At 42.2% G+C, this 24,088-nt stretch overlaps 2 protein-coding genes across 19 annotated transcripts in view; one reads left to right on the top strand and one right to left on the bottom strand.

Moving 5' to 3' along the window:
* Positions 1 to 23,848, bottom strand: part of caska (calcium/calmodulin-dependent serine protein kinase a) — a 31,692-nt gene extending 7,844 nt beyond the window's left edge. For 3 of the 18 annotated variants that reach the window (XM_077727749.1, XM_077727750.1, XM_077727761.1), the window contains exons 1-13: positions 23,197 to 23,847; positions 10,290 to 10,402; positions 9,529 to 9,634; positions 9,301 to 9,378; positions 9,151 to 9,223; positions 4,213 to 4,315; positions 3,919 to 4,094; positions 3,134 to 3,277; positions 2,980 to 3,063; positions 2,595 to 2,694; positions 2,349 to 2,366; positions 2,119 to 2,240; positions 1,590 to 1,667 (exon numbers count right to left, since the gene is read on the bottom strand). In XM_077727749.1, the coding sequence (XP_077583875.1) occupies positions 1,590 to 1,667; positions 2,119 to 2,240; positions 2,349 to 2,366; positions 2,595 to 2,694; positions 2,980 to 3,063; positions 3,134 to 3,277; positions 3,919 to 4,094; positions 4,213 to 4,315; positions 9,151 to 9,223; positions 9,301 to 9,378; positions 9,529 to 9,634; positions 10,290 to 10,402; positions 23,197 to 23,255 (1,254 nt within the window). In that variant the 5' untranslated portion in view covers positions 23,256 to 23,847. Of the gene's footprint in view, positions 1 to 1,589; positions 1,668 to 2,118; positions 2,241 to 2,348; positions 2,367 to 2,594; positions 2,695 to 2,979; positions 3,064 to 3,133; positions 3,278 to 3,918; positions 4,095 to 4,212; positions 4,316 to 9,150; positions 9,224 to 9,300; positions 9,379 to 9,528; positions 9,635 to 10,289; positions 10,403 to 23,196 lie in introns of all 18 variants that reach the window. The other 15 variants (XM_077727758.1, XM_077727767.1, XM_077727766.1 and 12 more) reach the window with 11 other exon arrangements.
* On the top strand, positions 5,617 to 7,441 carry gpr34b (G protein-coupled receptor 34b). The gene is made up of 3 exons (XM_077728533.1): positions 5,617 to 5,762; positions 6,277 to 6,811; positions 6,907 to 7,441. Exons 2-3 carry the CDS (start codon positions 6,300 to 6,302, stop codon positions 7,439 to 7,441), a joined length of 1,047 nt encoding a protein of 348 aa, XP_077584659.1. The 5' UTR covers positions 5,617 to 5,762; positions 6,277 to 6,299.
* Positions 23,849 to 24,088: the final 240 nt, after the last annotated feature.

Here is a 24,088-nt window from a genome sequence, read left to right as displayed (position 1 = left end):
ATCTTTCATTCATTTTAGTCAGTAGTTCCACAATCACACAAGTTTTTTTTTTTCTTTTTAGGGATGTCCACAATCACGTCAAGTGAAAATTGGGCCTGGTGACCTTATGTTGGATTTGTTAAAAAAATTAAAAATAAATGTTACTATTTTAATCCAATAAAAAGTCAATATATTGTTTTTTTCTAATACAAAACCTGAAATTTCTGCTGAGTTAACTTGAATTTTTTTGTAATTTCTTGATTTAAAACAAATCTTAATGGAAGAAAAGCCATTAGAAAAAAAATATATAATATACTATATATATTTAGGCACAGTATATTGTTTCAGGAAATAAACTTTGCCGAATGGAGAGAAAATGTCCATTCGCAGCAGAATATTAAAAAGTAAAAAATAAATAATATACAATCACAATCAAAAGGACCCAAAATGAGGTGACAGGGACACAAATACATGATCAGGACATCCCTAGTGATTCCCTTGTCATTAGTGCAGAGTGTCCAAAGCCAGAAATGTGAGAAGAGAAACAGCAAGTAGTTGAGCCTGATGGTCTCAAATGAGTTTGAAGAAAGCAAGACCCGGCCCTGACCCTCTTTTCCTCCTCAACCACAGCAGCAGATGTCTGCCATCTTTTGGTGCCAAGAACCAACTACACGAGACGCCACTTTTGCCGTCAGCCGTGTTACTCTTGGCGCTTGGAGAGTTCTTTCATCCAATCTGTACAGTCTACAGGAAAAAAAGCGTATTTTCCTACCTCTTCCCTTTATGCAACAGACGCAAACGCCAATCAAAAGTGATTTGACGGGAGCAGGGCGAGGCAGACCATAATACGACTCTGTGTAGATACTTGTTGTGTGTGTGTTGGTGTATCAAATGAGGGAGGTCAAAGAGCTTTGTGAGGAGAGCCCAACGGCGGCGGCGCAGCTGCTCGGACAATGAGCGCGAGTCACTGGCGGCGCGCGCAAAAGGTCACCAGAGTTCATGACCGGCCAGGCTCCAAAACAGAGGAAAAAAAATAATGTTGACCAATCCTGACATTGACGCTACAGGCGTGCTGTTAGTAAGCAAAAGGCTAGAAAGATGAATAAAGGTAGTGCTAGTGCAGACAATTGATTGGAATGAACATTTTCCACTGCGAAGTACAATGTGACAGCCTCTTTGTTTTGGCAAAACAACAAACCGCATTGAACACATTATTAATAGTAAGACGTGCAGATCAAAAGTAGTGCTGGTACATTATAGTACAATACAATTATGTTTTGTATTTTTTTCTCCAAAAAAATGTAATATTTGGCACCGTGTCATCAAACAGCCACATTTTGTAATGCCAAATACGACATTAATATGCCAATTTAATGACATTAAGCAGAACAAAAATAGCTGTAAACATTTGGACTGCAGACAATTCCCACAATCAAAATGTAATACAAAAATGTCATTGTTAAAAAAAACTGACATTACTTTTATATGGAGGCAGCATTTAAAAAAACAGAAAAGAGCAATTAGGGGCCAAAATGTAAGTACGGTGCAGTGGAAAATGAACATGAGGCAAGAAATGTCACAAGTGTATGTGTTTTTTCTTTCTTTTGTACCTCTTTTGCTCTCTGCACACCATCACTGGCCGGATTCCTGATCTGCGGAGACGACTTGGTGTTGATCTTATCGTAGAGCTGCAAAAGACAAACGATCACATCCGTTCATTAACATTGTTCACTCACGCCACTGAAGTCGCTCCCAATATTTGAATAGCATCAACTCACTAACTGCCCTTGAAAATCCTCAAACAAACCAGATATTTAGGCTAGAGGACTGCACATGTTGCCGCCCTCCCTCCGTCTTGTACGTGTCGCACTGCGCGTAACTTTCAGCTGGCTTTCCGACACAGCCGTGTTTCTTACCCACGTTCTCACAGTGGACGCCATTGTTTTGACCCGCCGAAATGAGGGAGGCGCCCACACAAACGACATGACGTCGACTACCGTATAAACTTGGATGTAAACTCAGATTTCCGACTAAAATGAAGGAGCTGACGTGTTGACTTTTTATGAGAACCCATTGAAAAATGGACCGCAAGCTCGCCATTGGCTTAAAAAACATTCAAGGCCTAATTGAGGGACTTACGTCGAGAAGTGTGTGTAAATGTTGGTCCTGAAAAACACTGTGTAAGAAGTCCAGATCCTTCTCGCTGCAGTCGGTCAACGCGTGGATCTCCTCTAAACTGTCCAACACCTGAGAAACAGCTCCTGCAAAGTACACAATACGTTAGACTGAAAAGAGCCAATCACAGAACTCCATGTCGCTGGCAGGCGGAAGAGCACGGCGGCCTGAGAAGAAAAAAAAAAGATACATACGTTCTGCTGCGAGCAGCCCTGCAGGCGGGAAGCATTAACAGAAGCAGAAAAAAACATAACGTAAAAACAAACTAAAAATTATAATAACTCAGGTTTTCCTTCGAATCGTGGCAGCGCTTTCAGAATAATATGATTGGATGCCTGGCGCTGTCAATGGCAGCCTAATAGTTAACAAGAAAGTGGACCAATGGAAAGTAGAGCATCCCCACATGATTTCTCCTGAAAAAGCATTTTTTTAGCGTTTACCTGAGGAGGTGGGGTCCTCTGAGAAGTCGTGGAGTTCCTCTGGGGGGTCTCCATAGTAGGAATTAAACTTGTGACTGGAAACCGCCGCCAGCACGGCACCCTGAAACCATGAAAGCTGGTGAAAATCCTTACTATGTACATATATCTGTAACTTAATCGCCTTGAAAGAATTTTTATAATCCAAACATGCAAAAAAGAATTAAAGAATGGATAGATTCTGAGTCAATGTAGTTAGACACCAAGTTTTAAGCCAATCGGTTCACAAATGACGGCAGAGTGGGATTTCAAAGTTAGTGTCCACAAGAACAATAACAAGAGTGTCTAAAGACTGGGATTTACGATCGTGAGAGCTATCATAAATGTACTACCTAAATTGCTTTTATACCTTTAACTTCCTCCTGGCATTGAACTTTCTTAACTGCTCCACCGTCTCTGGCAAGTGGATTTTGTAGGCGTAGCGGTCCCTCTCCTGCAAAAGACAAATGGCGCGAGAAATGAAATGAGTGGACGACTCCAAAGTGGGATCGGGGGACCCCTACCTTGAGCCAGGGATGGTTGAGGGCCTCGTAAACGGTGATCCTCTCGGCGGGATCCAGCATCAGCATGCGGCGCACCAGGTCTTTGGCGCTCTCCGAGATTTGAGTCCACTGCCGCGGGTTCATCTGAGTTAAAATATTGTACCACTACACAATTTCATCATCCCTTGTAAACTAGATGACTTACAGTCAAATGTCAAAATTGCAAAGGCATTTTATAGACTAAAGAAAATCAATACGGTCGAGAACACCTTATATTAAAACACGTCATGTGACTCATGAACATTTGGAGAAATCTATAGGTAAAATAATGTATATTTCCTGCCTAATAAGTGTATAAATTTCCTGATCTATGTCTATAATTGTATCGAAAATGTTGTCAAACTGTCTTCCTTGATTCTGACTGCGAGTGATTCATGGCATTGGCCAACTGAGGGCAGTAAAGTCAGGTAAAGAGGTGTGGCTTTATTGTATTGGACTTTTTATGATGACGGCAATATTGGCTTTCTTTTGCAGCCCAGCAAAAAAAAACACTTTCATGTTCTATTATCCTAGATGGTCCGTTTTTTGGTGCATTTTTTGCTATTTGGGCTTGTCAAAAATAGCATCTTTCAAAGGATGAGAGTATTGAAATGCATTTTTTAGACTAGATTACATTATTCATCCCGTATTTGGTTAATTCAATGCCGAGGTAACAAGAGTGAGAATACAGACACAGAAAAATACATTTTAGACATTATTAAATAGGTGGTAAATAAGCATGTCCAGACTTTTCTTTTGATCCTCACCTTGTACTTTCCCTTGCAGATGGCTTCGAAAAGGCGTTCTTTGGTACCGTAGAAGGGCAGGCACCCCGACAGGAGGATGAAGAGGATGACGCCGCAGCCCCACACGTCCACCGGTTTCCCATAAGGCTCCCTCTTCACCACCTCGGGCGCCATGAAGTGAGGCGTTCCCACGCGACCTGCACATACGCTACAACTTAATCATCTGCTATAAAAATCTCGACTCCTTCATAATTGAGTGATATCTTTTTCCAAATTGGATTTATGCAGCAAGAATGTATGATAATATTTCAGTACCTCCGGCCACCAATCCAGACTCTCCCAACTGAATGGCAACGCCGAAGCCTCCTAATTTGACGGGAGCAGAGTTCTCCTTGGATGCCAGCAGCACGCAGTGAGGCTGAGGGACAAACAGACAGATGGAAATCATGTGGCGTTCCACTCCTAAAAATATGCAAGATCGTTAGCCCCAACAAAAAAAAAAAAAAAAAACATACAATGAGTGTCTAGAAAAAAAGTATAGTGGGAGGAGGCCTCACTTAAATTGGAATTGATCACATTATAATACACAAAATTACTTTTTAAAAATATTTGCAAAAGTTTTAGACACTAATCTTCAATTTTGGCCATCAAAAAACATTTAGAATTATATTTACATATATTTATAGATCATTGGTGTATTTTTATTTTTTTGACATTGATAAATACATGTCTAAATTTATATACAGTATTCAATTAAATTAAAATGCACAAGACAAAACACAATTACAGCCCCAAGCAACACTTTTTTTTTTCCATAGTCCTCAATTTTATATATTTTCCGAATAAATACGGCAAGGCTTCGAGGTTGTTTAGTACAAGACATTGTCAAAATGTTCTTGGAACTAAACCAGCATTTGTATGTGTTGATGTTCAGTCGGTCACATTTCCTCCTTAAATATACACAACCTGTTTGATAAACACAAATGAATTCTAGGGAATTGCCTTTTTGCGCTAAATGAGTGCATTGAGCATCTGCTAAATGAGCCGCAAATAAAGCAAAACACCCGTTCGGCCTTGCCTGTTGATTTAACTGAGGGACTGATGGCAATAGTCTAGTTCTGTGACTGAAAACTACACGCAACTATGATGACTCTCGGTTAGGGGAGAAATAAGTCCAATGTCCAGCCATTTTATTGCCGCTTTCCCCGGTTGTTGCACATTAAAAGTCCGACCTAAAGTCAACAGAAAGCATCTTAGCCTTGCAATGGCAATTGGACTGGCTCCTATTTAAAAAAAATATAAAAATCTTAAGAAATTGCATTGGAGGAACTGGTTGCAACTGCTGCTAACTATGGCTGCCCTTCTTTGTTATATTTTCTTATATTTGCTTTTGAGGGACAGTAAAAAATAAAGCATACAAATCAACAAGTACATACAGCGTAGAAAATGGATAGCTGGGTATTTATAACTCTGAGAAGCCGGCCCATAGTTGTTTTATATTAAGAAGCAAGAATGGAAAATGTATTGTATTGTCCAAGTTGCGCCTGCAGCCACTGGCACCCGAGCATGGAACCACTACCAGCAAAGTGCCGCCCCTCCCATCCCTCTCCAACTTTCTCTCCGGCTTACAAGTGGCGAGAGGCAGAGAGAGAAAAAAAAATAAAAGAGGTGGACCACAACGTAGCGTTTTCATTGCGTTTTGCACGTCAGCGTTTCTCTGTTGACTTTGCGTGTCTTTGGAAATGGATGGAAAGAGAACAAAAGATTTGGAAGAAGATGTTCAGAAGTTTCTTTCCCGAACGCTGAAGGACGGAGGAACTTGTTTTGTGTGACCGGCACCAATGTTCATGGACTTTAATGATTGGGTGAGTTGACTGCTTTAAAATATCAATAAATGTATTATTTGGCTTGGATGGGTTTTTTGGGCACCATCATCCCAATGAGCAAATAATCTATAGAAAAGAGATTGATAGAATTGGATTATCCCAGCATGTAAAAATACAATAGTACAGGGCTGTCTTTATTTTTTTACTATGAGGGTCACTTTACAAAAGGGGGTAATATAGACAATTTGAATCAGTAGTAAAAAGGGCTTATATATGTATTTAAAGTATTAATTCAATAGCTGACATTTCCAAGTTCAAATGGAAGTTAAGCCTTAACCCATTCTCTTAACGATAAAGGGCAACCAAATAATAGTAGTAGTAGTATTTCCAAAAATATACATTAGTAGTTTTTCCCATATTTTTACATGTTCGCTCATTCGCTGCCACACTCCTATTTCAAATCAATTGGGCGCCTATAGTGACAAACTACTTTTCAACGAGTTTTTTTAGTGAGATTCACCCAAAACAATCCCCCTTTTTGACCCCTTTTCAGCTGACCTCGGGACACCTGGGAGGATGAATTTAACCACAGCGACGACGGCCAATCCCATGCCACCTTGCGTGGATGACGACGACGCGCTCCAGTACCCCCTGGCGGTGCTTTACTCCATTATCTTCGCTCTGGGTCTGATAGGGAATTTGGCTACCTTGTGGGCCTTGTTTCGCGTGCGCTCCAAACGCAACTCGGTACAAGTGTTCCTCATCAACGTGGGCTTGGCCGACCTCCTGCTGGTGGTCTGCCTGCCGTTCAGGATTCTGTACCACAGCCGAGGGAACGTGTGGACGTTGGGCGCCACGCTGTGCAACGTGGTGGGGAACTTCTTCTACATGAATATGTACATCAGCATCACTCTGCTGGGGCTAATCAGCGTGGATCGCTACTTGAAGATCCAGCGGGGTGCCAGGCAGGCTCAGAGCCAAATGCAGTCCGCCAGGTGGAGCGCCGCCATTTGCGTCGCCATCTGGATGGCGGCTTTCGGCCTGGCTTCAGTCTTCTTCGCGCCCAGGACGTCGGCGCCAGAAAACAGGTTGGCCGATATTCCATTTTTTCTTTCTTTGGAGAATTTTGGGTTTGATGGGAAAAAAAAGCTTCTGGTGACTTCTCCACTTTGAATTTGTTTAGGTGCTTCCATTACAAACATCTCCGAGATGAAAAGTGGAAAGCCTACATCAACATCTGCATGTTGGTGGTCTTCTGGGTGGTCTTCATTTCCCTGGTGGTGTCTTACATGAAGATCGCCCTCAAGCTACTGAGAACTTCGCAAGACAAGCCGGACCTGCCCAACGCTCAGCGCTACTCCAGAACTGCCCGCAAATCCTTCTTCATCTTGATCCTTTTCACCATCTGTTTTCTGCCCTATCATGTCATTAGGGTCTTTTACATCAAGACCCAGATTACAGAAACGCCCTGCTTCTGGAGAGGCGTGGCCGACTGGGCCAACGAACTGGCCTTGCTCTTTTCGGCTCTAAACACCTGCCTGGATCCTGTTTTGTTCTTCCTTTTGTCGTCCGGTGTGCGGAAAGAGATGCGGCGCTTGATGGCCAACACGTTCCGCCGGCAAAGTACTCGAGTGGGATTTAGCGCCAGCAGCTCCACCGTGGAAGTGGAAGGGAGGCCCCAAAGAGGGCGAGTCGACGTCAATGCAATTGGATCATAATTAGACTTCTGGACTCAGCTACCATGGCCCCGCCCACTGACAAATTTCCCAATAGACGCAAACGTTACAACTAGAATCAGATCCAGATTCTGGATATCTGGTTGTGATGTCACAACCAGAATTGCTGAAAAGAATTGTGTACTATGATGCATATTTTTGGGTGAAATAAGCATCACAAGGTCAAAAACGGCTAAAAAATGTATTGCCAAATTAGTTTTGTCCATGTAAAATGACATTAGAATGGACATTTTGGACAGTATTTCCAATTTGTAACACGTATAAATTTCCTGAAGCAAAAATCCACGACTCGGCTGAAAAAAATTCTGTTTGTTGTATTACATGCGGTTTGGGGAGGAGGATTAAAAGACTACAATCGAATTGGGACATTCCGTCATTCCTGGAAATCCAGTCATCCAAAAAGACTTTGGGTGATGGCGCTTGGAAAGAACAACAATGGCCATCCAGAAACAGACGGCGTTCTTCCATTTGTTATTGCAGCGCAATTGCAGACGCGTCAAGACGGAGAGGACATCAAAGCCCAACTTTGACGCAGAGTGATTGGATTTTTTTATAGACTTGAAAGCGTGAGGTTGAGCTCTTAAAACATAATGTCCATGCATTTACAGCTGTAAAGTGCATGTTTTTTTCCCTTCCTTTATTTAGTCATGCTGCTTTCTAAGTGTAAATGTCATTGAGGCTGACTATTGGGTGGGGTGACACCAAACTATGCTTGTTTTCAAATTACAAGCCAAAAAATAAATAAGAAGTCACGGACTAAAAATCTACGGGATTTTTTTGAGTCTCACGGACGGACTAAACGTCTGATTCATTTTTAAGGCTTTCAGGGAGAAATGTCCAATGACACATTTTTATTGGTATATCGGGTCAGGAGTCATTTCTTTTGTTGAGTCACTTAAAAACAAAAAAAAATGAAATTAATATGAAGAAAATAGGAATGGCTGAAAGTGCATTGACTTTTGCTCTTTGCCATCACATTAGATGCCACACTGGTTAAGAGTGAGTCAATAGCGCCTGGTAGTGTACTCCATTATGGCTTCAATGCCTTTGGAGCACCATTAATCAACCTTAATTAATGTTAAGGATTAAATGATCACAATTATGGCCATCTCTCTTTTGCTCAAGGTAGTCTGAAATTGGGGGGTTGCATCTGATAAGAGACAATGGCTTCTGTTATAGGGTGATAATAGTAAGGAGGCTATATTTAAACCTGATTAAACGCCTTTTAAGCGTGCAAAGTAGTTAAAGGTGAGGCCGGGAGTTATTTATGCGCTTAAAATGGGCTGCATAGTTAAAGCCAATATGGCAATACTACGGAATTCCATTCAAATTGCACAATTTACTCTTGACATTTTAGGCTCAGAAATGTCAAACTCAAATTGGAGGACTTTTACAAGAGCATCATTACAGGAAAAAATAACGCAAAGAGGCTAAAATGGATGGAAATGTTCCTTATGAAAACAAGCTATAAGCAAAAGAGGGAAAAAATAAGAAAAAAAGTGGTATGGTCTCAGCCAACTGGCTACAGATGCTGAGAGAACCCCATCTACAGGAAAAAAGTCGCAATCACAGTTCTCTGCCTTCAAATGTTGACAAAATTATACCTCAGCTACTTCTAAACTCTTAACACATTGCAGTTGAAAGCCAAAAAAAAAATATATATATATCGTTTTTTTAAAATAGGTAAATACCTTCACATCTCTGTGGATGACGTTGTTGTCATGGCAGTAGCGCAGCGCCTCCAGAATTTGCCTCATGTAGTGACTAAAAAAAGGCATCAGTGAATAAAATCAAGTCAAAAGAAATATTACTATAATTTTGAATAGTGGGATGCACCTTACCTGGCCACGGCTTCGCTGTAGACAAAACCGGCATCTGCCCTCTTGACGATTTCAAAGCACAGGTCTGCTCCATCCATGCTGAAATAGACAGAAACCGACAGGTCACCAGACATTTTTGACGTTTGGCAGATTCGCTGCATTTAAATTCCATCCCTCAGCGCCCATGACATCCAAAAAAACAAAAGGTTGGCGCTAAACTCTGTTTTTGCAGCTTCCACCGTGACTTACAATTCAAAGACCATGTAGAGCATCCCATCGGAACTGTACGTCTCCAGGAGCTCCACAATGTGCGGGTGTTTGAGCATGTGGCAGATGCTGGCCTCCCTCTTCAGGTCTAAGAAAGACAAACAATCAAAATATTAGTGGAGAAATCTTTTCACATCAGTCTGCAGAAGGACTTCTTTTGTGTGGCTCCAGTTTTTTTAGCTAGGTCTACAATGTCTTGTGTGTCTGTCCAAAGGAATTTCCCAAATACGAGATGAAATAAAGTTCTAATCTAATCTAATACAATCTTAATGATAGTATCGATGTATCAATATGGCCTGACAAAACGTCGCTAATTACCTTGAGATATGAAAGAATGACTTTACATTCCAGTATGCAGAAATTTTGCATTAAATTATTTTGAAAAGGGGCGGAACCAAAAAACAACAATACATTATCAGTTTCTTCCGATGTCCAAAAAACTAAAAAAATGGGGGTATCAAAGGTGACAGTACAGGAGATGAATGCGCGTAGGAAAAAGGGAGCCCAACAAATCAATATTCCGACAAAGGGAAAGCTGTAAAAAGGAGATCAATGGTGGCGCTTCGGTAAATAAAGCGGGACGACGGATGGCCTGCGTCTTTGTGAGGAGGAAAAAAGGCTGTCGATTGATGAGTTGCCGTTCAAAGACGTTTGGCGGTAACCATTTTGGCCGTTGATCGAGTAGGACGTAGCAGGGGAAGAACGACTGTCAGATGCAGTTGGCATTAAATCCAAAATCTTACCCTCTGTACTGAGTCCTGGACTGGAGGTGAACTGGGCCACATCCACAATTTTGACAGCAAACTGCTGCCCCGTCTCCCGGTTCATGCATCTCCTCACCACACTGAACGGACCCCTGGAGAGAAAAAAATACACATAAAAAACGGTTGAACACACTCATTTGAAGTCCACACAAATTGCACGTAACCCAAAGACAGTCCCCATGGCTATATAGCAGATTTAACACGGCGGTAGGCAGAACAGCCGGCTACTGCCGCAACGAAGCATCCCACAACCCCGCAATTAAATTTAGTCGACGTCTGGTGTGACCTATAAAATACTTGCGGGACACCAACCATTGCTTTTAATACAACAGAGTTGGAAAAGTCAGGTCCAGGTGCACCCTGCTTCAAACACAACTCCAGAAGTAGACCAGGACTAGGGAACCCATGGCTCGAGAGCCACATGTTGCTCTTATAATGGGTGCCTGTGGCTCTCCGCTAACCTGAGAGGTAAAATATGTAAACTGCTGATAAGAGAGCTGAACCCTAAGAGACTTTTGTTTACTTTAGAAGTGGTGAAGTGACTAAAATGTATTTTCACTTCTAAATTCAGTTTGGCTTTCAAGGAATAATATTCCAAAATATGAATACGCCTGGTCATTTTATTTTTTTCTGTGTTTTAGCGGCTGGGGACACGGTAGTGTTGCCTTTGTAGAAAAATACCACTTCTACAACAGATGGCGATCCAGCTAAAGCTGCTTAGCATCAGAAGGGTGAGGTGGCATGGCGTCATGCGCCAAGATGCACCCCCCACACACACCTAGTCACCGGTCAATTCATTAAGTACACTTGTCAGCTGGGTACTGGGCCAAAAGAGTAGTCATGGGGGAAAAAAAGATTATTATATGTCGGGTGCTTTGCTTTGAAGAGCCTGGCCAACATTTTGAGGGGGCGTGGTCACAATATGGTTGCAGTATCCAATAGACGGATTCATGCTGACGGAGGATTGTTGAAAGGCAGTTGGGAAAATGAGCTCGTCTGTCTGTGTGTGGTCTTTTTTTATGGCTTTCTTTCCACTCGTTGGAGGCCATGTAAGACTTGCTTGATAATGTACTCCGTCCGGGAGGCCCACTGAAAGCCACATCTCAACATCCAGCTGGAGAGAGAGTAAATTAAGGGGAGGGAGATGTCAACCAATCCAAAGGCAAGAGGAGCGAGAGGCGGAAATGGCCTACTCGGAAGAGGTGGTAACGGTCGAGAGCCTTTTTCTGGCCTCAGCTGCTCTCGCCGCCAAGTCATTAGAGCTCTGAATGGATGTCAGCTGCCCCCCGTGGGGCCGTTCCCAGGACCCTCGCACTTGACTAAGTGACAGGGAGAGCCGAGTCAAACATCGGGAAAGTCCTCTTTTTCTAGTCCTTTACGATTATCGCGCCAAGAGTCAAGGGGGTGTTATACCTGGGACAATATACACTAATAATGGCAAGAATACACTTGTAGAGTGTATTTTCTCGCATTAAAAATAGTTGTAAATTAATTATGGCAGCCTAGCTGGCAGACAACAGACAAAAAATAATATAAAACTACAAAAAGGCAAGACAAAAATGGATTCCTGCTCTTGTGGAACATTCCTTTCTAAAATAACGACATCTTTTTCAACCCATTTATCGATTCCTAGGTGAGAGTGGCGACATTTTCCCTTTGAACGAACGCTAAAAGGTCGGAAGGAGATAAAAACAGATGGGGCGAGCAGAAAGGCGAGATGATAAGGCAGAAAGGAGCAGACGGCAGCTGCCAAAATGAGGGGGGAAATAGGAAGCAAAAAAAAAATTAAGAGGGGGAAAAAAAGGCCACAGGAAGAGAGGGAAAAACCTCTGAAGTGTGTTTGGCTTTGGAGCCAAGTGTTAGATTAGCCTCCAGATGCTTTTTCAAGACAGTTTGCAGGCAGCCACGATTCAAAGCGGCTCATTTCTTGCTACGGAGCCAACACACGCTAATTAAAGCCAGACTTTTAAACGCTATTATTTTGCCATCCCGATAAATTTGCTCATGTCGGATAGTACGGAACAAATGCATTTGTTGGATTTAGCCAAAGAGTGGAATCTTTCCCAATGAAAAAGGCAAAAAGTATTGAAAAAAATTAGAGAAATTAGACCACCCTCCCCAAGCCACTTCACCCAATTCTTCTGGGAGGACCCCAAAACCTTCCCTAAACATAGCCCCACCCCAGCATCTCCTCCCAACAGGACCTGCCCGGAACACCTAACCGGGGAAGAGTCCAAAAAGTGTCCTAAACACATGCCCGAGCCACTTCGCTACAGATTTTACATTGGCTTTCCACCAATCTAATAAAGCCAGACACGGGAGGTTGTATTTACTTTGCGTGTCGGCAGTATCCAAACGTTTTGACTGTCCCCTCCCACTCGTTCTCGTTACGTCCTTTTACGTCTCCTTGTCCTCTTTTTACGGGCAGTGTTGAGAATTAAAAGTGCGGGACGTCTCCTCGGCCAGTGATTACTGATGAGTGAAATGATCCTCGTAGCACAGTGAATCACTCTCTCTCTCACACACACATAAATACACACAAACGCACACATCGCTGGCGCTTGCAGCGGAAGTTTGGGAGCAGTGTTACGTAAGACTATTCGCCATTTAAGTGTGTGTGTGTGTGTGTGCGTGTGAAATGTGAGGAGACAGCAAAAAAAATATAAAAAAAATTCTATCACCCATCTGACTCACGTGAACCTGAAAGCTTTGCGGTCGGTGTGTGTGTGTGTGTGTGTCGCTGCAAAATGAAGTCAGCAATAAGGACTGGGCTATGCCACACATGCAAGGAAGGTGAAGCCTGGAGGCTTCTTTATGCATCTAGCAAAAATTGGAAAAACTTTTTTTTTTTGCCCTCATAATGACAAAAACATCCTTCAGTTCATTTCCAATGGGAAAAAAAAATTACCAAACAAGAAGAGGCCTAAAATAGACTTGAAATCTATCGGTGAAATGACCATAAATGTCTGAAAATCAATGTTAAACCCCTGCGAATTCCACCAAAAAAAATCTCACTCACATACATACATAAATGAAACTTGAGATGGTGATTTTCCTTCCCAGTTAGTAGTACTGTACGCCTTTTGCCCATTGGCGCAGAACGTTGTTCGCAGGGCCAAGCAGATACGATCCATTTTATTTGATTTGCCCTTCTTCTGAATCACGCTGATTTGAGCGGCGATGACAGCTTTGCAGCCCTCTCGGCCTCTTTATTACTGGCATGCTTTTTAACGATTTCCCTCTTCTTGGGCCGTAATGCGGCACTGGACTGGAAATGGGAGAAGCCCAGAGCCAACAAATTAGACAAAGTGAAGAATGCTATGCTTGTAATCAGCACTATTTTCTTCCCAGATCGTACCACTTCATTCATTATGTCGAGAGCTTTGCAAGCAACGTATAACATAGACATATTTTTCATTAACGTTCCAAAAATAGCCATTGGATTTCTCCTGTAATGTTTACCGTTGCACCAAACATGCTATTTTTAAAGTGCAAAATGCATCTGGCCCTACATTATTCATCTAATTCCTATAATTTACTCCCGAGTCCATTTCTCCACTTCCACTAGCGTATGTGGGTTTCCTGCACAGGTTGGGTTGGCATTGATCCGCACGTCAGGGAGAGTGTTTGAGCAGCCAATCTATTCCGCCCGCCGTAAGGAGTCAATTGTCTGGCCGCTGACCAGAATTCAATGCTCAGCAGCTGCTTTCTTATGCAACTAAATCCAATGCTTCCTATACTAGCAAAATAAATCCAGATTGTAATTATGGTGATGTCCCAGATCTGTTCATGTGATCAGAAATCGACCATTCTTTTTCCATAAGTATCGGAATTGGCTTTTTTTTGTTGAGTAAATTGATTATTTACGTAGAGTCATACACTACAAATTTATACAAACATTTTCGAAACAGACTTTGCAGAACAAATCAGAAAAGTCAATAAAAATTGGAGTATTTAAACCTAATTTAATGCCAATCTGATTAGCCCAAATTTTTGGGCTTGTTCTTGCATCTGTCGCATATATTTGTGCACTATGTGGTGAAAGATTTGAATCTCTTTATACCTTTAAAATAACAATAAAAGCATTCAATTCATTTCAAATCAAATGGCCACTTCACAGGTGTATTTCAAAGTCACGTGGCGAGCCTTGAAGCCAAATGAAAGAGGCGACCTTTTCACCTCCGCCACGTCCATCCGAGAAGCCAATGGGGCGTTACGAGGTCTCAGTCAGTTCAAGGCGCTAACGACGAGACCACTCTCTTTAAGGCTGCGCTCGCCTGTGAGGGACTTCTAATGTAATCCGTGGCTGGCCGACAAGCGACGACGGCCAGACGGCAGAACGAGGTCATTTATTTCGTGCTTCCTTCTCCATTTGTCCGAGTTATTTCTAGAAGCCACCTGATATGGGATTACCAAAGGCAGATGCTGATTTTTTAAAAAGGGACAAAATTATCATATCTAAAGTCAAATTTTGAAGCCAATATGTCATTGAACAAAAACAACTCCTAACTACATTTTAAATTTTAATTCAATTTTTAAAATACTGTAAAGACTGTCTGTTTACGGCAATACAAAATAATCGAGAGAGACGTCAAGTACAGAAGCCACATTGAATTGTTTCTACTTTGAGGTGACAGAATAGTGGTCTACTTTTTTTCTAAAGTCATAAAAAGTGAGAGAAAAATGGGTGTCATCCTTGCAGTTTTTCCACCATCTCTTTGTTAAAACGCCTTTAAAAAAAGGTGGATTTGGTGAGAGGGAAGTCGCCATCTGTCACGCCTTTGCTTTTGTCTCCTCAACAGCGCTCGTGCAAAACAAAAGATTATCGGCCTTTTGTTTCGCTCTATGAATTGTCATTTGACGATTTGCAATGTTTGCACGTCAAGTGTCAGAATGTAATGGTTTTATTCACTGCGGCGGAACTGCAGTACTACTGCTAATAACGAGAAGACACAACTTCCCCAAAAATGCTTTGCTTTCTGTCACTTTTTTGCACATATAGCAATCTTTTTACGGCATTTTCTGGCGACATACTTGTTTAATCATTAACATTATCAATTGCGGTCAATGAGTGGTCTGTAAAGACCAAAACTAAATGTATTTTGGGGCAATTTTGTCTCAAATTTTAGCCTAGTTTTTTTGCATATTGTTTTTTCTTTTAGAACTTTTGCAATTTTCTGATTTTCAACATTTATTGTTATTATTGCATAGATCTTAGGGCATTTTTGGGTCACTTTCTATGGATTTGGGGGGGCTTCAGCTCACTTTTTTTAAATGCTTGGAAATGAATGGGGCCATTAGAAATTAATTGAAAGAGTGTCTGGTAATTAGAAAATACTTTTAGTTCATCTATAGAAAAAAGTCCTGTAAACTATGAAATACAACTATTATTACATTCTGGAAGTCTTAATTAGGATGGGTCATGTGACTTTCTCCCGTCCCTCCCGGACATCTCAGGTTGTCGTGCGCTTTTGTATCTTAATCCTGGTGGTTGGCCGGGGTCATCGCTAAAGCTAAGATTAGCCCACATAAACACAAACAGTAGACACACACAAACGCTCGCATGCATGCAATTCTCCAAACGCACAAACACAGACAGACATATTAGAGCAGGGCTGTCCAAACATTTTTTTTTCTCCCAAGGCGGCTTTCAGAAAAATCTAAGGACACGAGGTCTGACTTATAATCCTTCCATTGTTGTTGCTTAAAAGAAAGGATCGGAATCCGTCAGCGATTGGACGCCTCAAAAAAAAGTGAAAAACCCCAAAAAACAACTATTTATCCAATTGGCTATTTATAAAACGTTCATTAGCCCATTTAAAGTGGGTATCTTTAATATTACAGCTGGGAAATGCAACATAAAGTAGGCCTAACTCCAGCTTCTTGTGTGGGCCATATTCAATGCTAATTTTATGAGAAAACAATTGAGCAGCGGCGAAAGCAAGCAGGAGACGTCTCGCCGTGTCGGGCCGTTACGCCAGCGCAAGAAGAAGAGAGCATTCATTCATTCGGGCGTTCGGCAAGGAGCGCCGATGACGTTTAACACCGCCGGGCGGCCTCACTATTTGTCACCGTCTCACTGGAGCTAAAAAAAGACTTCTTCATCTATCTTCTCGCTTTTGGCCATTTTTCTGTGCTTTTAAAGCCAATAAGTAAAACTCCCCCCAAATTCTATGCAGAGTGTGAAAATTAAGCTTCAGGGAGACAAATATCTAGGGCAGGGGAGTCAAAGATGCGGTAGGCGGGCCAGGAGTGGGCCGCTAGGGGGTCGGATTCGGCCCCCTGTTCTGCCTGAAAGAGGGTTTTGTAGCCAATTTGTACAGAATAGATACAGAATGAAATGGTTCCATTTTTTGGACAATGGTGTCTCATAATCAATAGAAAATTATTGAAAATTTTGCAAACGTGACCTAGCCTAAAATGGAATTGGAAAAAAAATGGCATAAAACACAAAGCTTCTCTTCTACTGCAAAAAAAATCCAACATATTAACAAGTGCTGGCTCTATAGGTGACTGTGTATAGTTCCCTTCAAAAAAAGTGGATTCCACCAAAGCGCCTTCACCTGGAACTCAAAACCAATTAAAATATGTGAACTCAAGTCGCTGAACCTCTTGGCCAATCATCTTTAAGCAGGAAAAAAATGTGATCACAACGTTGACTAAAACTATGCTACGTGCGTGTCTAGTATGTGTCATCGTTTATCTTTAACGGTCTAAAGATGGAAATTAGCCCTTGGCTACAATCTGACATATTTGCATATTTATGTTCATTAGGATGAATATAAATAGGTACATTAATATGTGCTGTCCCTCATTAAATAAATTAAAGTCATTGACGGGGCTATAATTTCAATGTGGAAAGAAGCTCATTTGTCAAAATGGTCAAGAATAAGCACGATTTAGAGTTCAATGACAAGAAGTCTGTGGTTTGCAATGGCTTGAAATCCTGTTGATCTTGAGACTGCGTTTACATTTTATCAACAGTGCACACAGAGCGTCTGTCACCGTTGCAAAGAACCCAAGCCGTCTGTGTAACAGTGCTATAATCCTCTGGAAGGGATAATGCATCAGATCAAATAGCAATGATAAACACTAATCACATAATCTCCAGTTTGCCTGACAAAACAACGGTATCGATTTGCGTGGCGGCCGGCTAACTTTGGAGGAGAAAAATGTCTCCCAGACGACGACAAGAAAATAAAAAATAAGAGTTAAGTGACTAATATTTCACTGCGTTGTGGTTTTATGGTTGCCATTAGGATCAGATTGCTCTAACTTTGTTTGAACAGATATCGTTTATTGAATATTAAAATGATGGAGTAGTTTTCTCAGTATATTGATATATATTGCCATATTTTCTATCCCAATAGTTTGCATCAATTTTGAAAATAGACCTCAGGTTAATAAAATTCAAAAGGGAATTTTCCACTAGATTAATCTGTCTATGTTTACTAATTACCTGCCACCGATGGCACAAAAATTCTAATTTGTTTTGACTGGCAGCAGACGAATGAACAATTGTTAAATATAAATGTCACTCAAACATTACAATTGAAAACCAGTCCTCCCAGTTTAAATGATTTCTTCATCTACTATTGGCGATGGCAAGTAACAAGTCAAGGAAGTTGCAATAATATTATGAAGTTGTATTTTCTTTGCAGAAATACTACACTTGAATATTACATTTATCGATAATTGTTGTATCGCCATATTTTGAGATAAGAGCAAAACGCAGATCTTGGCGGCCAACTAGTTTGCGTGGGTGAGACGGAAGGCGGCTTCTAAATCATTCATTTCAACCATATGTGTGCATGCGCACGTGTCAGGTTGCAAGCGAGTGTTTGCACACGGAAAAGACGTTTGCTAATGTGCAGCTGCCTATGACGACAACCCGCAGAGGCGCCACCCGCGCCAATAGCGAGCGGACGAAAGACGAGAAGGCCGGGAACACAATGGCGAGCGGAAGGCCGCGCGGCTACATTTAGTGAGCTAGCGTTACCGCCGTGTTGACATTCTGTCTAACAGATGGCGTGCACGTGCACTGTGGCGGAAGTGGTAAAAGGGTAAGAGGCTTGCGGGGGTGCTGGATCCAAATATCGTGCAAAAGAAAAAGTGCTATTTTGGCAGGATTTTTAAATGTTGCATTTATTTTGGGGCTTTTAAGACCTTCCCTGCATACCGCCATCCTCACTTGGGTCGTCAGTGTGCTGGAGCCAATCCCAGTTCACGCTGGCGTTATACACAGCCAAGAGATGTTTTTTTTTTTTTAAATTGCCTTTCCAGACGTCAGCGAATCAACACGGCAGTTACGCCGATGACGGCTGAGAGAGAAGAACAAAAAAAGCAGAGATGCTGTCCAAGGACACGAGTGGGAGTGACACAATGGAGTCAGAGTGAGTGTGCTGCTACTTACAAATAGAGCGTTTTGCATATTATCGGTTGGAATGTCGTCAATGTTGTCCAATCTTTGGCAACGATGACAGTCAGTTTCCTTCACAAGTCATGGCTTGTCTTACCAAATTATTTCGTTCCAGAACGTAAAATTAATTTTTTGATTTTTACAAAATGCATTTTGAACCAAAATCACAAAAGATTTAAAAGATTATTGCAAAAATTAAAGCAATTATTGACTTTTTAAAGGGCAAAAATCAGGAATCATAATAAACATCTATAATCTTCATTTTAATTTGACCCTAAAACACGAAGTCAGCCCTCCTGATTGACTGTCTCGGGCCACGCAAAATGATGCACAGGGCCAGATTTAGCCCCCAGGCCGCCACTTTGATACCAGTGTTTATTTTCAGGTTTTGATTATGTGACATAATCAAGCCCAATTTCCATATCAGGGACATCCCCAGTGTTAATAAAACACTAAATGTTTATCTTAACTGCAAAGTCCAGCAAAAAATAAATAAATCAAATTTAATGATATCCCACGGGAGAGTTTCTGGCCAAAGATTGTGAATTTGTCATCTTGAAAGGCCCATCGCTTGTTTACAATCTCCGGCGCCAACACAGAGATAAAACACACACACACACACACCTAACGCACATAAGGCTAGTAAAACTGGACACGTCCCACCGTTACGCTACCCAGTTTCCTTTCCCGTCTTCCGCCGCCGCCGCCATGTATAATTTATAACACTGGAGGCAATATCAGGCTAGGTTGGGATTGATTGAAGTCTCGCTCCGGGAGAGGGGCCTCATTAATTTGCAGCGGATGCACCCCGGCTCAACTTTGGCACCGCAGCATGACATCATCGGTCGAGTACCGCAGTGGTCAGTGGAACGCAATCGGCCTTGTGATCACATATCTGCCAATGATCAGCGTTTTGCACCGTGATTCCATCTGAGCGCGTCCGCCATTATGGATGTCCCAATCGCCAGTTTTTTGCTCGCGAGTGCGGTCCGAGTCGCCAAATTTTGCGGATCTACCAATGCTGGAAAAACATATTTTTTGCCGAATTTGAACCAAGTGATCCAACATTAAAAGTCATATAGATGAGGGTTCTTATAGATTTTTTTTTGTTAAGTTGTGCAGCATAAAATAAGATTCTGAAAAAAACATACTTATAAATATTTGGTGATCTGGTTCTCCACCATATTTATAATTTTGCATTTAAACAGGTTTGGATGAAAATTGCTTTGCTAAAAACTGAAAAAAAATTATACAAATAAAGCCATTTGCTGTCCAAACACAAAATTTGTAACTTTAGTGCCAAGTGAGGTTTCAGAAATGCACTTTTCTGTCTATTTTGATTCGCCTTTTCCAAAGCAATGTACAAAAATGGCAATCATCGTATCAAAGTGTCATATCGGGATTCCTCGTGACACCAATCGTATCGCTTACCAGGCAACACATGGTCTGTCTAACTTAGGAATTGTAACACAGCATGAAGAGGTTTGTACACATGTTTGTTTTCCTTGTTTTTACCCGCTGAGAAGAGCAAAGGTCTGGTAGGGGTGTTTGTTCCGGCTTCATGCGAATGCATAAATATTTGAAGTGGCCAAGTGTGAGATCTCGCCGCTATATCATGTGTGTAATTGCGCGTGCCGGAACCAGCCTTTCAGCACTTTTTTTTCTTTGCCCACCCCGACGGAGTAGCTTAGATGATGTACTACTAGCCGCAGACGCTCCCCGGAGGCAACAACCAGGCACACCAGCTTCCCCCCCAGGAGACCGGGGACCCCATTCAGTCAAGGCGCACTAGCCCAAGATTTTTCTAAGGGTGATGACGATGTGATTATGAAGCCATTCCCATACATTTTAATACATTGCCGCTAGCTTACCACAAAAATGGTCAAATCATGCGCTTCGTCATTAGTCCTCGCATCTAGCCTGGCGTAGTTTTGTAATCCAGTCGAGTTATATGCATACCTGTCAACTTTGGCCAATTGCTTCCCATTATTAATTATTGCAATTTTGCTCACTAAGCGATAAAAATAAAAATGCACGAATACAATGCAGCACATATTTGCTCACATTGGGTGCATTTATAAGTCTCAATTTTTCTCTAAAAAGTGGACGGGGTACCCAATCAGTATGCACTAAAATCAAGATTCTGCGAATAGTTTGGCTGTCAGGGTACATTGCTTGCTGACAAGCTATATTTATTTTTTTAAAAAAGTTGTTTTATGGTGTTCGCAATTTGAAATGATCTAAATAAGTATAAAATACAGGAAAAGGGTATAAATTGACAGGTATATGTCACTCTATTTTGCAAGTATATGAAAAAATATATCACTATATATTGACTTCCACATTAAATGACATAAGAATACTCTTGCAATGTCAATCTGAATGAAAACCCATTGAATTTAAAGACGGTAAAGTTTACTGCCATGCCAAGAAGAATGCAAATGAAGGGAAATGCCTGGCCCTCCTATTGGAATAAATCATCCCTGAAGCAATACAGTACATTACAGGCCAGCGAAAAGTGTTCAATCTTCAGCGTGTCCATTCAGATGGCTATCTTGCCTCTATTAGCGGCACATGGAGACAGATGTTGCTTGGCCTTGTAATTAGCTAATGGATTTGCGGGCACTGGCGTCAACACTGTGACAACTGCATTCTAATTGAAGCCGGATCATCACTTCTCAATCTTGTGCAAATCTTAAACCACAAAAACACTGGAGAATACATTTGAATTTTTGCATGCAACTCACCTGATTTGGCGCAGAGTGCCGATAAATTCCACAAAGATATTGAACATACAAACTAATGTTATATTAGCTATTATTTTGACTGATCTAAAAATACAATGGGCACGAACATGTCTTGGGAATTGTCTTAAGAAAAATCAGATTGGATGTCACCAAGTCAATATTGGGACATTCATAACACACAGTAAAACGGAGAAGGGAAACACAGAGTGGTTGACTTGTATTGGAAGATTACAGGCTATAATTCACTTAAATTAGCAAGCCAACTGGGAATGTCTGTTTGTACAACTGGCATGAATTGGACTGTTTCTGCTGGCCTGTGCGAGCTTTGGCGCTGCACACGTCCAAAGCGTCCTACGCAAAAGGCCTCGAGTAAGCAAATTTCTGGCACGCGTTTAAGACATCCTTTTCAGGCCGACCTAAACACACGCCGGGGGGGTCTTATGGGCCCGTCGAGCATCTCCAGACGAGGATCCACCCGGATTTCGACCAACCATCATCTTACCTCGTCCAAGACGGGCGTCGTTCCGATGACGCTGACGTATTGGCACGTCCGGCGGTCTTTCGTTCCTCTGGTGGTCAGTGAAGCTTATTTTGCAAAACGAAAAGGGTGGGCTAGATGGACGTGAAAGGGAGTAATAGGGCCGTCGAAAAATAAACGTGGCCGTTCATAAGCAGTTTGGGTTATTACTCATGGCGGTATTAGCAGCACGGCAAAGTTAATTGCGTGCACCGTTTTAAGAATATTGCAGCGGTGCGGTTAGAAGCATCTTACCATTAAAAACATGAATGCAGCAATAACTGGCCACTTGGCGACCTGACTATTGCGGATTCGCTGCATGGTGCCTTGGAATCGGCAAATAAATATGAGAAGTTGATAGCGTAGGAACAATAATACAAACATAAAATGGGAGAAAAACACCAGTCATATTTGGAGATTATTAGACCGACAAACAGAGGGCAATTACTTACCTTTGGGAGATGAATAATAGGAAAGAATGGGTTTTAAAAGTCAAAATAATATTGAACATAAACCACAAAAACATTTTTTTTCAAAGTTCAATTTGTCTTTTGCTACCCAGTTGGCTCCAAATAAAGATTATCATCCAAGCAATGAATATAACAGTCGTCTTTTAAGTCAAAATCAGTCTATTGTTGTCAATGGCAGGCAATGATTTAGGAATGGTGATCAGTAATAAATATTTTTTTTTTCAAACAGAAATCTGCATTGGAATATTCTCCTAGTGTGAGTAAGATGGGTTTCAACCCCTTGAAAACAATTTATTTTCCCATTTGAAAATACAATTTTGTGGCTTTAATTTATCGTGGATTGATTTCATGACCTATGTACCACCAATCGTATCGAGTGGGGAGGTACCCACCCACCCCTAACTCCAAGTGACCCATCACTCCATAACCATCACCAGATGTGCATACTATGACTAAGGCTGGGGGGTCGTGAAGGGGGCGTATTGCTTCTTTCGTCGGTGCAGAAAGTTACCAAAGTGAGATGAGATCACATTGTGCACCGGGCCGAACGAAATGCGAATCAAAAACTGTTCTCCGTGCGATTTCTCCCAAATGCGTAGTACTCTTGCAAGCCAGTTCAAAAGGTGCAATAAAAAAAGACAAGTAGGAGAGCGTAAAAGACAAGTAGGAGAGTAGGAAAAGAACCCCATGAATGGATTAGACGCCCCGATTGGAAAAGCGAAACAACACTTACTTCCCGATCACCTCGCAGAGCTCGTACACATCTTCGAAGAGAACGTCGTCGTCCGCCATAGTCCCGAAGGTGCAAATCCGCCTTTGGGCTCCAAAGGGCGAGGGGAAAGGGCCACGATCAGGTGACCGGAGAGCGACGAGCGTCGCCGGCACCGGCGCCCGATGGCGACGGTGGATAATTCCCGGTTACCTCCCCCGATCACGCCCGGCTCCCCCCTTTTAGGATCCCCGCTGCGTCGTCGGGTACGAAGCGACGTAGGGGGAGATCGGTAATCCCGGTGTGGGAGATCGCTAGTCCGGCCCCGCCTATGCCAGTTTTTTTTCTCCCGAAAACAAGCCTAGTGACTGGCCGTCTAGCCTAGCCGGCTCTTCTCGTTTACTTTGATTTACGTCCAGGTGCGTTTACATCCCGGGAAGCCGTTGACTGACAACCTTCTTGGACGCCAGCCAGACGGCCAGCCAACCCCGATCGGTCGTCCGTCCCCCCCAGAAGGAAAAAAAATGAAGTTGTCGGTGGATCCAGAAGAGTGTTGTCACCTCGCGTGGCGTTTTGACTTCGCTCCCCCTCTCCGATTTCGCTGGTGTTTTCTTCCCCTCATCAACGTCTTTCGTTCGGCTCCACAGAGCAAGACTGAAGGCAAAGCTCCGCCCACCGCACCACTGCTTATGAAACTGAGCCCCACAGTCTTCCATGTTGGCTCAGAGAGGAATTCCCAGAATTCCTTGAGGCCAGCAAGAGCCAACATGGCGACTCCATGGCGCTATTGCATCTCTGTGCAATTAGTGCATGTCAATACTGGACCAATACCACTTTTTGTAGAAATAAATAAATGAAGACATATAGTATTTTGAAAATCCTAAATTATGCATGCTCTCCTCAACTGATGGTTTGC

This window comes from Stigmatopora nigra, chromosome 11 (genome assembly GCF_051989575.1).
Source record: "Stigmatopora nigra isolate UIUO_SnigA chromosome 11, RoL_Snig_1.1, whole genome shotgun sequence".
Taxonomy (NCBI): domain Eukaryota; kingdom Metazoa; phylum Chordata; class Actinopteri; order Syngnathiformes; family Syngnathidae; genus Stigmatopora; species Stigmatopora nigra.
This window is presented reverse-complemented; position numbering and strand designations above follow the sequence as displayed.

Excerpts from the sequence above, each read along its gene's own strand:
- gpr34b (XM_077728533.1), top strand. The coding sequence starts at position 6,300 with ATGAATTTAACCACAGCGACGACGGCCAATCCCATGCCACCTTGCGTG. Across the intron at positions 6,812-6,906 it reads ACGTCGGCGCCAGAAAACAG|GTGCTTCCATTACAAACATC; the intron begins GTTGGCCGATAT and ends GAATTTGTTTAG.